The sequence below is a fragment of the Piliocolobus tephrosceles genome, chromosome 16 (genome assembly GCF_002776525.5).
Source record: "Piliocolobus tephrosceles isolate RC106 chromosome 16, ASM277652v3, whole genome shotgun sequence".
Classification (NCBI taxonomy): domain Eukaryota; kingdom Metazoa; phylum Chordata; class Mammalia; order Primates; family Cercopithecidae; genus Piliocolobus; species Piliocolobus tephrosceles.
In genome coordinates this window covers 47,312,195-47,325,363 of record NC_045449.1, presented here as the reverse complement: position 1 = coordinate 47,325,363, position 13,169 = coordinate 47,312,195, and the positions used below count along the sequence as shown (strand labels likewise).

Below are 13,169 nucleotides of genomic sequence, written 5' to 3'. Positions count from 1 at the left end.
TATGAGCAGCTCCCGTATGACAGGCCCATTCTGGGTGTGAGGGTGGGGGCTGTGATGTGTCCAGGTGCTCTCACTTAAAGAAGGTTCTAGACTCAGAGGCAAGATGTTAGAGAAGGTTCTAGACTCAGAGGCAAGAGGTTAGAGATGGGTGAGTCCATTTCTTTTTCAGATGAGGGGACAGCTCAGAGAAGGAGAGGGGCCTCCCAAAGGTGCACAGCAAGGTGGCATCACAGCCAGGATCGGAACCGTGGGACCCAGGTCCTGGGCACCTTGGGTCCCTGCCTCCCTACTGGCTCCCAGGAGAATCTCTCAAAAAGCATTCCTCCGGCCCCTCGCAGCCTATCCACAGCTCCCCAACTGCCTCCTCATGGCCCCCAGACATTCTGCGAGCCTCATCTCGCGTTCTTTTTCCTGCCACTGCCAGGGATGAGTTCCCCTTGTCCTGTCCAGGCTGGACCCTTCTGGATGCCCAGCAGAGCAGCTGACATTGACAGAGCTTTCACTGGGGCCAGGCACACGCATTATCTCATCTCACACTCACCACACTGAGGAAGGTCTATTACCCCCCTATGGCAGGTAGGGAAACTGAGGCTTAACCCAAGGCCACATGGCTGGCAAGTGGGGGGCAGGACACAAGTCCAGACTGCCTCCCTCCCTACCACAAAGTGCTTCAGCCTCTCCAGCAGGCCCTTCCCTTGGCTCTAATTATGCTCCACTGTTTCCCACCCTAGTTCCTCGCTCCCCGGAGCCCAGCTCCTCGGCTGTGGTGTCAGCCTCACGCCTTTATGGCCCAGCCTCCACCCCATCTCCGGGCTTGCCTGGGTCTCCAGTGGCATCCAGATGGGCTCTTTCCACCCCGCTCCCCCACTGCTCTGCAGCCTGTGGCCTTGTAGACCCCCCACACCTGCATAGGGCTGTGCAGACCCTCTGTTCCACAGAATCCTCTCTCCAGCCTCCACCCCGAGCTTCCGGGCTCCTTTCTGAGCAACTCCCTCTTTTTTTGAGACGGAGTCTTGCTCTGTCACCCAGGCTGGAGTCCAATGGTGTGATCTCCGCTCACTGCAGCCTCCGCCTCCTGGGTTCAAGTGATTCTTGTGCCTCAGCCTCCCAAGCACCTGGGACTACAGGCTACCTTACCACACTGGCTAATTTTTGTATTTTTAGTAGAGACGGGGTTTCACCATGTTGGCCAGGTTGGTCTCAAACTCCTGAGCTCAGGTGATCCTCCCACCTCGGCCTCCCAAAGTGCTGGGATTATAGGCGTGAGCCATTGCACCCTGCCTGGGCGACTCGCCTTTGCCCGCCTCTTCCCTTTCCTGTGCTCCACTCCTCAGCCTCTTCTCCTCACACCATGCCTTCCTCTCCTCAGGCACCAGGCACTGCTTAGTCCCTGCCCCCACCCGCATCTCCATTCTGAGCTCCAGTCACCCACACACGCTTCCCCGGGCGTCCCCAGGCTCCTCGCAAGTGTGCATCCAGACACAATGCTCCCCCGATCCTGCCGCCCCAGCCTGTACTAGGCTGCCCCAGCTGCTGTCCCCCTCAGGAAGGGTTGCCCACACCCAGCCTTCCCAAGCCCCTCGGTGCCCCTGTCTCACTTCCAGTGCTCCAGTAGCCTTTCTTACAAACATGGCTTCTTTCTGGTAAAGTAATACATGTTTTCTGGTGGAAATTTTATTTTATTTTATTTTATTTATTTTGTTTTGAGACAGAGTCTCGCACTGTCACCCAGGCTGGAGTGCAATGGCGCGATCTCGGCTCACTGCAACCTCTGCCTCCTGGGTTCAAGCGATTCTCCTGTCTCAGCCTCTCGAGTAGCTGGGATTACAGGCACCCACCACCATGCCCAGCTAAATTTTTCTATTTTTAGTAGAGATGGGGTTTCACTATGTTGGCGAGGCTGGTCTCAAATTCCTGACCTCGTGATCCGTCCGCCTGAGCCTCCCAAACTGCTGGGATTACAGGTGTGAGCCGCCGCGCCTGGCCTCCCTGTGGAAATTTTCAACAGTGAAGTATAGAGAACCAATGAAGTATAGAAAACCATCGCTATCTCATTACCAACATGCATGGTCTTCTAAGAGCTCCTTGTGACTTCTGTCACCTCTAACTGATTTCCCAAGACCTGGGGGTGGGGAGGGAACTTTGTAAAATGCAGATTTGATTGTCTCTCTGTGTGTGTGTATGTCTCTCTCTCTCACACACGCACACACACCCCTTCCAGCTTAAAATCCCTGCCCCGGCCCCTGGTGGATGATAAACCCAAATCCTTCATGTGCGACCCAGGGCCCTTCACAGCATTCTCAGCTCACCCTGCCCCTCCACCCCACACCCTCGGTGTGCGTCAGCCACGCGGGTCACTGGCGGGACGTGCTTCACACCAGTTCAGCCTGTGGGCTTGGTCAAAGCCCTCTGTCCTCTCAGGCCCTTCTTTCACCTGTACCATCGGGACAGAAGTACCCAGCCTGGTCCTGAGCTCACATAATGCCAGGTACAGGTGAGAGCTTGGAAAACCACAGTGAGCTTTACGGGCGGTGGGCGGGGGGAGGGAGGGGGCAGCGCTCAAGGCCTTTCCTTCATCCCATGAATCTAAGCGGTCTTTGACAATGTTGAGGTAGAGTAGACTAGAAGTGCCGGGATCAGGGACACAGAAATTGGGAGTAAGAAAGTTCTAAGATGGAGGTGCATTGCAGCAGGGCATGACCCCACAGAGTAGTCAGAGGAAGTGACTGAGGAGAAGGCCGTGAATGTTGTGCTTAGGATCCCAGGGAGGGACAGGAGCCAGGTTCCCAGGCATGCAAGGATCAAGGGCTCGGTGTAGACCTGAAGCTATGGACGCCCCCTCTTCTATTAGGGCTAAGAAATCTGCTGAACACCTGCTTATCTTCTCAGATGGCTCAAATGAAGAGGCTCTTTTTTTTTTTTGAGATGGAGTCTGGCTCTGTTGCCCAGGCTGGAGTCCAGTGGCGTGATCTCGGCTCACGGCAACCCCCATCTCCCGGGTTCAAGCAATTCTCCTGCTTCAGCCTCCTGAGTAGCTGGGATTACTGGTGTGTGTCACCACGCCCGGCTAATTTTTGTGTTTTTGGTAGAGGTGGAGTTTCACCATGTTGGCCAGGCTGGTCTCGAACTCCTGACCTCAAGTGATCCACCTCCCAAAGTGCTGGGATTACAGGTGTGAGCCACCACGCCCAGCCCCAAATGAAGAGACTTGAATGAAAGGACCACAGCAGAGGATTCAGGGAGAAAACAAGGGATGCCAAGGTACCCATGGACATCTCAGAGCAGGAGGCTGTGACTCCCTGGGCGAAGGGCAGTGGGGCAGGTGTTTAGCGAATCCCAGAGGGCAGGAGTAGCAGAGCTGTGCTGTGGAGGGCACAGCTGCTGCCTGTGACACAGCTCCCAGGAGGGAGAGAGAAGGGAAGGAACTCTACCCTCCAACACTTCGGGAGGCTAAGGCAGGAGGATCACTTGAGGCCAGGAGTTCGAGACCAGCCTGGGCAATATACTGAGCCCCCGCCCCCCCCAATAACTGGTTCTGGGGCATGGAGAGGCAAGTGAAAGACAAACAGCATACCTGTTAGGTACCAAGTTTACAACTTTTATACCTTAAGGTAAATCTGTGTTGTCATGGCTGCATCCCCACAGCACCTAGAATAGTGCTTGGCATACGTAGGCACTCAGTAAATATTTGTTGGGTGAATGAGCGAATAAGTTTGCCATTGATGAGGCCCAATCCAGATGGAAACAGACAAAGCAAATCTGAAAGGTTAAAATGACAATCGCTATAATGGTTACCATTTGTTGCATGTTTACTGAGAGTGTTGGGTGCTGGGTCTTACGCCCAGTTGGCATCATCTCGTGGTGTGCATCTGGTGCTGTGAGGCCTGTTATCCATTTGCAGGTGAGGACATGAGGGCCCAGAGAGATATGCAATTAAGGTCACACAGTTAAAAAGTGGCAGAGCTGGGACTTAAACCCAATTCCACCTGCTACAAATTCTGTTGTCTTAGTACTGGATTCTGTTGCCCTGCCAGGGAGCATAACCTCGTGGGTGTGAGCAAGCCTTGATGAGATCACGCTTGTGACGAGAATTCTAGAAGGTGATACGTTAACAAAAAACAAAGGTTGAATAGAGCAATAAAGCAACACTGGGCTTCACATGCGTCAGTGAGAATGCTTTCAGCTGCAAGGAACAGGAACCCTGATTCAAAATGGCTTAAACAATAAAGAAAGGTACTCTGTAACCAAGAAGGCTGGAAGCAGGGAGATTCCAGGGTTGGTGAATTCAGCAGCTTGAGGATATCAGGACCCAACTTTCTTTGCATTTGGTCCCGTTGTCATTTTTATTATTTTATTATTCTTTTTATTTTATTTTATTTTATTTTATTTTATTTTGAGACAGAGTCTTACTCTGTCACCCAGGCTGCAGTGCAATGGCGCAACCTCGGCCCACTGCAACCTCTGCCTCCTGGATTCAAGCGATTCTCCTGCCTCAGCCTCCCAAGTAGCTGGGATTACAGGTGCCCACCACCACGCCTGGCTAATTTTTGTATTTTTAGTAGAGACAGGGTTTCACCATGTTGGTCAGGCTGTTCTCGAACTCCTGACCTTGTGATTCACCCGCCTCAGCCTCTCAAAGTGCTGGGATTACAGGTGTGAGCCACCATACCTGGCCTATTTTATTATTATTTTCTTTCTTTTTTTTTTTTTTTTGAGACAGAGTCTCACTCTGTCACCCGGACTGGAGTGCAGTAGCACGATCTTGGCTCACTGCAATCTCCGCCTCCTGGGTTCAAGCAGTTACCCTGCCTCAGTCTCCTGAGTAGCTGGGATTACTGGTGCCTACCACTGCACACTGCACCTGGCTAATTTTTGTATTTTTAGTAAAGATGGGGCTTCACCATGTTGGCCAGGCTGATCTTGAACTCCCGACCTTGTGATCCACACGCCTCAGCTTCCCAAAGTGCTGGGATTACAGGCGTGAACCACCATGCTTGGTCTTATTTTATTATTATTATTTTTGAGACAGTTACTCTGTCACCCAGGCTGGAGTGCAGTGACATGATCTCTGCTCGCTGCAACCTTGACCTCCCCAGGCTCAATCGGTCCTCCCGTCTCAGCCTTCCAAGTAGCTGGACGGCAGGTGGCACCACCACGCCTCACTAATTTTCTGTATTTTTGGTACAGATGGGGTTTCGTCACATTGCCCAGGCTGGTCTCAAACTCCTGACCTCAGGTGGTCCACCCACCTAAGCTTCCCAAAGTGCTGGGATTATAGGCATGAGCCACCACGCCCGGCTTCACAAAGCTGTTTTTTAAAATTTATTTATTTAAAAAAATTTTTTTTGAGATAGAGTCACCCAGGCTGTCGCCCAGGCTGGAGTGCAGTGGTGTGATCTCAACTCACTGCAACCTCCACCTCCGTGGTTCAAGCCATCCTCCTGCCTCAGCCTCCCAAGTAGCTGGGACTAAAGACGTGTGCCACCATGCCTGGTTAATTTTCGTATTTTTTGGTAGAGTTGGGGTTTCACTGTATTGGCCAGGCTGGTCTCAAACTCCTGACCTCAAGTGATCTGCCCGCCTAGGCCTCCCAAAGTGCTGGGATTACAGGCCTGAGCCTGGCCTCACACAGCTGTTTTTAGAAGCCGGAGAATCTTTCCCAGAAGCCCCCAACAGACCACACCTCTTATCTCACTGCCCATTCCTATATCAGTCACTGGCAAGGAGAAAGGAATTTCTCCAATTGCCATAGATTTAGTCATGATCCCCACACCCCCCACTTCGGGCTGGGGAAAGCCCAGCTTCTCCTGATCCACGCAGGGCTTAGCAAGGAAGGAGGGCGTGGGGGCTAGGGAGGGTGGCCCTGGGAATGGCCCTGGAGGTGGAGCCAGCGACGTCTGTAGAGTCAAGAGGTTCCACACTTGTCTTGACATCTGAGCTTCTGAGTGTGAAGGGCCTGGGGAGCATGGACCCAGCGAGAGCAGGCGGCCGGCTCTGATTCCCAGGCACGAGGGAGGTGTGCAGGGTGCTGCCCTCTGGGACCAGCTCAGTGCTCCCTGCCTCCCCCAGCTGAAAACTGGACATGTGTGAGGTTTCTGCCTTGCCACAAAGGTGACCAAGTTCTGCTTCTCTGGACATAATTGGAACCAGCAGGGGAGGATGATGGGTGAAAGGAAATGACAGGAATCTTCAGAGATAGCAGCTGTGTCACCTGAGAAGGGTTAGCGGCACAGGCTGGGGTCACCAGGCACAGCTGGATGTGCTCCTTCAACTTCAGGAGAGTGGATTGTGGACGGTGTGGCCAGAGTCTCCTGGGAGGCAAGATGGCCCGAGAGGATTTTAGAAAGCACGTGTTTGCAGAAGTGGCCTCTGTGAAGAAGCGGGACAGGGACGAGGCATCCCCGTAAACTGGTGCAGCTGGATGTCTAAAGGTCTTGCACTGGCTGTTGTGGGGAGAAGAGGGACCTCGACTGGGTGAGGGCACGTCACCTGCCTGAATATAGGAGCCAGGTGGTGGTGCCGGAAGACAAGTGTTCCAAAGACCAAAGCTTGAAATAGAACGAGGCTCTTGAAAAATATTGAAGGGGCAAGAGCAGAAAAAGCAGCTTTTACCTAGAAGATCAGTTCAGAGGGAAAAGGACAGCCGGGGAGAATCAGCACCTTGCCAGGGGACACAGTGAGGTGTGAAGAGATATCAGGGGAAACTGGGCAGTGCTCCTCTCCCATCTGGCTTTGGGGGAAAGAACTTTAAATGGGAAAGGCTAGAGCAGAGGAGAGGCAGGACTGAGCCCAAGGTAAGTGACACAATGGTCAGAGAGCCTCTGGTTCCCTTTAGATGAATTTGTCTCCAGGCCCAGGTACTGGGGACACAGAGAGGGCAGGGGCTATGCCTGACACATCTGAGGACTGCGTGAGTCTGCTGACCCTGTGGCTGGGCCCTCCCTGGACCCCCTAGAACTCCCTTGAGTAATGGATGAGCAGAGGAGAGGGGTTAGAAAACCCAAACAGGGCTGGGCGTGGTGGCTCATGCCTATAGTCCCAACCCTTTGGGAGGCCGAGGTGGGCGGATCACCTAAGGTCGGGAGGTTGAAACCAGCCTGACCAACATGGAGAAACCTCATCTTACTAAAAATACAAAATTAGCCAGGCATGGTGGCACATGCCTGTAATTTCAGCTACTTGGGAGGCTGAGGCAGGAGAATCGCTTGAACCTGGGAGGCAGAAGTTGCTGTGAGCCAAGATTGCGCCATTGCGCTCCCGCCTGGGCAACAAGAGCAAAAATCCGTCCCCAAAAAAAAAAAAAGAAAAACCAAGGAAGAAAAGAAAAAGAAAACCCAAATGGGGAACTTCCGCTTTGACTTAAATAAATAGATAAATAACGAAACTGAAAAAAAAAAAAAACAAGGCCTCATTCTGTCACCCAGGCTGGAGTGCAGTGGTGCAATCACGGCTCACTGCCACTTCCACCTCCTGGGCTCAGGCCATCCTCCCACCTCAGCCTCCACAGGCACACAACATCACACTCAGCTATTAAAATTTTATTTTTATTTTTAGTAGAGATGAGGTCTCGCCACGTTGCCCAGGCCGGTCTTGACTTCCTGGGCTCAAGCAATCCTCCTGCCTCAGCCTCCTAAAGTGCTGGGATTACAGGTGTGAGCCACCACACCCGGCCCTGGTTTTGATTCTCATAAAAGGGAAATGTAGATGACAGACTACACTGTGGTGAGCAAAACCCAGGTGTATCGCAGAACCAACCGTCTGTGCACCTGTAAAGGAGAAATGGTGAGTTCAGCCAGCACTGGTTCTTCACTGTGAGCCAGGCAGGCTGCTGGAGACAGGGCTTGCTTTAGACTCTAGCTTCTCCAGCTTCTCCGCTGCAAGGCATCTGAGAAAATCCCCTAGCAGCAGGGAAGTACAGGGAAGTGAACGACCCTGCCCAGACCTAACCTCAGGGTGGTCTCTGGTGACTTGCCACAGCACCCTGTCTTATCTTTTGGATCTTTTTTTAAATCTGGGTGATTCAGTTCTCACACTAGTAGCTAAGAAAGGCCAGGAGGGACAGTGATTACAATTACAGAGAGAAACCCGGGTCTGTGTAGCCTTAACCCAGTGGATCTCAAAGGTAAGTGTGCAGCAGAGGCACCTGGGGCGCCTGCTTAAAATGCACATGCATGAGTCCACACAAGAGATGGATTCTGGAGGGGAGCCCAGGAATCTGCATTCACGATGCATGCCTGGAAATGATGAGGTAATGCATGTAACTCTCAAACTGCACTTTGAGAGGACAAGCCTCCAGGACCGGTGGAGACACGGTAGTTCACCAAAGGTGGGAGGAGGATGAGGGGTCAGTTCTACTGACCAGTGAGGGCAGGACGAGTCATGAGGAAGTAGCCTCCTGTTACCAACTGGGGTGACAAGTGCTTGCAGGATGCACAGTGGGGCTTCCTGCACTGGGCGGGAGCCTGGTGCGGTAGCACCTTCTTCCCAGATTTCCAGGTGGTGGTGGTGGAGGTGGGCGTGCTTGAAGTGTTTATTCCCCACTGGGAGGATAAGAACCCTCCTCTGTTGCCACCAGGATGAGGCTGGAAGGGGCTCTGGCTGTACGACAGGCCAGTTGGGACTAGGAGCCTTTCCCCACCCTGCCCCCGCTCCCCCGCAGGGCGTGTGCCCCGTCCCAGCTAACGTTTCACTTCTTCTTCCTCCCCTCCCCTCCCCTTCCCCCTCCCCACCTCCCTGTCTGCCCGTCCTGGGCGCGGCCTCTCCTGTGCTTCTCCGGTCACTCTCTGCTTCTCTCTCTGCTCTCAGTAACTGTGGGCCTGCCCTCCTGCTCTGACTACCTAGGCCCTTTGTCCAACCTCGTGCCCCCTCCCTGCCTTTTCTGCCCCCGCCCCTCCCCATTCAAGGGACCTCTCTCTCCAGATGCCCTTCTGGCTTCTTCGTTTTGCAGTTAATTTCCTTGGATTTGTGGAGGTTTTCCACTTTTAAAACTTCGGCTGGGGGCCAGCATGGAGGTGCTCCCTTCTGCTCTCTGACCCCTGACCCCTGTTTTTGTTCCAGGCCACTAAACCATCTAAAGAGATGAGCGGGTCGAATGAGACCTCGAGCCCAGTCTCAGAAAAGCCCTCGGCTTCCAGAACCTCTATCCCTGTATTGACTTCCTTTGGGGCAAGGAATTCTTCCATCTCCTTCTAGAAGCCCCTCACCCCGCTGCCCCGCCTGTCCCCCTCCCTCACTCCTGCCATTTCTCCCCTCTCTTCCCTTCATCTCCACCCCACCCTACTCTCCAGACCCCCGAGGGGTGCGCCCTGCAGAGGAGGCTGTGGCCCTCCTCAGCTCCCTCTACCCACCCTCTGTTGGTGTTTTTGGTTTTTTTTTTAACGATTCACTTTTAATTATCTTTTTTTTAAACAGTAAAACTAAAAACCAAACACACCACCTTCTTTGATCTGTTCCCAGCTGGCCTCTCACTGGCCGCACCTGTCACGTCTCTCCCTCTTCTCTTTCACCACTCTTTCCCCTAGTCCATCCTGAAGCTCCTGCACCCCTTCCCGCCTTCCCTTCACTTCCCAAGAATACTCCAAACAAACTCTGAGCCACGGAGACTTGGAGCAGTGGGAGACCCCTCTCCCGTTTCTCGGTACTTTCCTGGAGGAACGCGGGGACATCGGACCAACCCATACATCAGGCCGGAGAGCGGGGTGCAGGGAGACTGGCCTTGGAGACGCCCCACTCCCTGTCCAAGCTCGGACAAGACTGCGACCTCCTCTGTGGCTGCTCTGCCTCCTCCCACTCACACCCCAGTGGGCCTGGAGTAGAGATGGACAGGCTGGAGACTAGGCCGGAGCTTGAGCGGCCTCAGGGTGGGTGTGAGGCCATGGAGTGGAGGACAGAGGCCCTTTGGTCTGCTGGCTGTGGAGGGTGGGTTGCATGGACAGCCGGACATCGGGGACACTGCCTTGGGAGAGGGCGGCCCAGACGGGTATTTGTTACTTTTAGTTTCCTGATTTAGCACTTTAAATGGCATTAACTTATTTAATGGGGGTGGGGTGGGCAAGAATGAGGGGCCTAGAAAACCAGGTTTTGTGGCCTGCAGTTGGGGGAAGGGTCTGGTTTGAGGGAAATGGGAGGGTCAAGAGGGGCTTGATGGAGAGCGGCGAAGACACCTGGGACCCCGAGGTGGGGTGACTTGACCTTCAGTCATCCTCCTGGTGATTTGAGGGTTTTCCGGGAAAGGATGAGATGTAGTTTTTCAATGGGGCTCTGGTGACCCTGGTGAGATGTCTGAAGGTCCCTGAGGCCTGACCGTCCAGCCAGCGCCCCTGGCCTGTGGACGCCCTGCCTGCCCTGCAGAGGCGGTTGGCAGTGCCACCTTGCTTTTGGCCGGGTCCTGGGGAGGCAGAGAGAGGCCAATTTTGGTTCTCACTCCTGGCCGCCCAGAGGGCACCGTGAGGAGCCAGTAGGGAGAGGATGGGAGAAGAGGAGGAGGAGGAGTGGGGTCCCACTTGGAGCACAAAGTGAAGCAAGCACAGGGGAGGGGGACTCGAATCAGTCCCCCCAGCAAGCACAGAAAGGAGGAGCTGCGCAAGAGGCAGAGTCCCCCAACCCCTGGGGCCTGGCTGGGGAAAGCCCGCACTTGGGGAGCGCCGGAGCTGCTGAGGGTTTGGGGGGAGGGGACTCTGGGGTTGTGTTTCTCCATTTCTTTTTTCGTTTTTGCCTTTGTTGGTTCATCCTCGTTTTCTAGCTTTGGATCATTTTTGTACCAAGGCGAGCAAGCCTTTTTGAAAAATAACAAAAGAGGAAAAAAAAAATCCCTCCTGAAAAAAAAAAAACCCTGGAAAATAGAAAAAAAAAAAGGACCTCATAAATGATGCAATTACTTTTAATTGCAGGCAACTCTTTACATTTAAGTGAAGTGTCTTAACATTTTATATTGTTTTAAAAATATATTTACATATTATATATATAATATACGTAATATAAATATATATAAATATTTAAAAAAGAAAAAAAAAAGAAAACCACGGCACTCTCTCCCTGGCCGCTGTTTTGGCGGGGGAGGGGGCTGGGGGGCGGGCACTTCGGCCTGGCTTCTGTGGTCCCAGTGAAACGGTCTGGTTTGATTTGGCTGTACAGAGACCCCCTGACTTGGGAGGGGAGGGGGGAGTGGTGCCCCCTCCTCCCTCCACTCCATTACTCTCTGCTTGCTACTTCGCTTGCCCCCAGCTCCCACCCTCAGCCCTGTGACTGGAATGTGTGCCCCACCGTCATTGTCCTGAGTTGAATGTCCCTTTGTGGGGGAGGTGAGGGGACAGTGTCCATCCACGAAGGGGCAGAAGGAGGGAGCCATGTGCCCCGCCCCACCCGCTCGGGTGAAGTCCAGTGGGATTTGCATCTTTCTTTCCCTTTGGTTCCTGCACATTTATGGGCTGGGAGGCATCCGTGTGGAATCACGTGCAGCCTGTGTGTGTGCTGGCGTGAGCCCACGCACCGTGTGTGCAGACGCATGGGGCCTGCACCCACAGGAATGGCCGAGCACGTGTGTGGCGGAAGGCGTGGGCACATAGGTGCATGTAACCTGTTTGGGCATTGGCACGTGCCTACCTGCATGTTAGCGTGAGAGGAGCTTTGTGTGTGAGAACATGTGTAATGTGTGTGCAGACATGCCTAGTGCCAGAGACTTGTGTGTGGGCCATGTACATGTGGACAGAGACACATACATGGAGGTGCATGTGATCTGTGTCTGCGAGTGTGCGTGTGCACGTGTGTGTGCTGGTGCAGACCCGGGTGTGTGGGTGTGCCTCTGTGTGCGTGTGTTCCATCATCCCTGCACCACTGGCTCCGGCTCCCTCCCCAAGCCCCCGTCCCCACCGGCCCTCTCACAGCCCGCAGCACGTCAGTGCCCCCAGCTGCATGCGCCTCGCTGCTCTGTCCATCAGTGTGTGCTTGACCAAGAGAAAACTAAGACGTCTCCGGGGACCCCTGTACCTGGTCCTCTCAGCCCCCGCCCACTGTGCTGTGTTACTCGCATGGGGGGTTTCTCTCCTGCCCCTTCCACAATATGCTGTTTTCCCAGGAGCCTCAGGCCTGAGGCTCTGAGTGGGGTCCCCAGGGGGTCCCCCGGGGTGAGTCCCGGCTCCACACCCTGCCCCGTCCACCCTGTAGGGCCCATGTTGGTGTAGCAGTGATGGCTTCTGTGGATATTCTGTGACCTCTGTCGGTGTAACTTGACAATTTCTAAATGGAAAAGGGTTGCTGTGTTTTCTCTGTCTCTCTTTTTTAATGTCCTTTTTTCTTCTCCCCACCTTCCTGCTCTCTTTCCTTTTCAGTTTTTCTAGCCAAGTGTTTGGGGCTTTAATAAAACTCGTTTCTTTTTCCTCTCCTGGATCTCCTTCCTATAGGCTGATGTCTCATTATTTCTCTGCTTCACCCTGGAGGATCTGGAAGGTGCTGAGATGGGTGGGGTGGGGAATCCCTGGCAGCCATTGGTCTTCAGCTGGCAGAGCATGAGGGGGAGGACAGAACAGGGCCCCTGAGATTAGCCAGGTGGGGTGGTGTACATACCTGTAATCCCAGCTACTTGGGTGGCAGAGGCACGAGAATCTCTTGAACCCAGGAGGTGGAGGTTGCAGTGAGCCAAGATCGCACCACTGCACTCCAACTTGGGTGACAGTGAGACCCTGTCTCAAAAAACAAAAACAAGACGAAAAAAACAGCTCTCGGCTTGGCACTCCAAGAGGTGCCCTGCCTAACCCTCACAACCGTCAGTGAGGTAGCTACCAGTACCTCCTGCTCGGGCGAGACAAAGCTCAGAGATGTTGGGCATCTTACCCAGAGTCATACAACTGGTAAGTTATAGACAAACCAGTAAGTTTGAATCCAGCTCTTCCTGACACCAAAGCCCACGGTAACCCCTAAAACTGAGGTCATCAGCCCTCCAGCAGTCCCTTGAATTGGGTCTCAGCCTCCTGCCCTTTGAGTGAATGACCCTTGTTGGGGTCCACCCATCTTTTCTTTCTTTCTTTCTTTCTTTTTTTTTTTTTTTTTTTTTTTTTTGAGACAGAGTCTCACTCTGTCACCCAGGCTGGAGTGCAGTGGCCAGATCTCAGCTCACTGCAAGCTCCGCCTCCTGGGTTCACACCATTCTCCTGCCTCAGCCTCCCGAATAGCTG

The 13,169-nt window shown here is 53.6% G+C and overlaps 1 protein-coding gene across 10 annotated transcripts in view; it reads left to right on the top strand.

Moving 5' to 3' along the window:
• SRCIN1 (SRC kinase signaling inhibitor 1) overlaps positions 1-12,384 on the top strand; it is a 75,406-nt gene extending 63,022 nt beyond the window's left edge. For 6 of the 10 annotated variants that reach the window (XM_031934265.1, XM_031934261.1, XM_026448555.1 and 3 more), the window contains one exon: positions 170-1,777. In XM_031934265.1, coding sequence (XP_031790125.1) covers positions 170-430 — 261 coding nt within the window. In that variant the 3' untranslated portion in view covers positions 431-1,777. The other 4 variants (XM_031934266.1, XM_031934260.1, XM_031934263.1 and 1 more) reach the window with 3 other exon arrangements.
• The last annotated feature ends 785 nt before the right edge of the window (positions 12,385-13,169 follow it).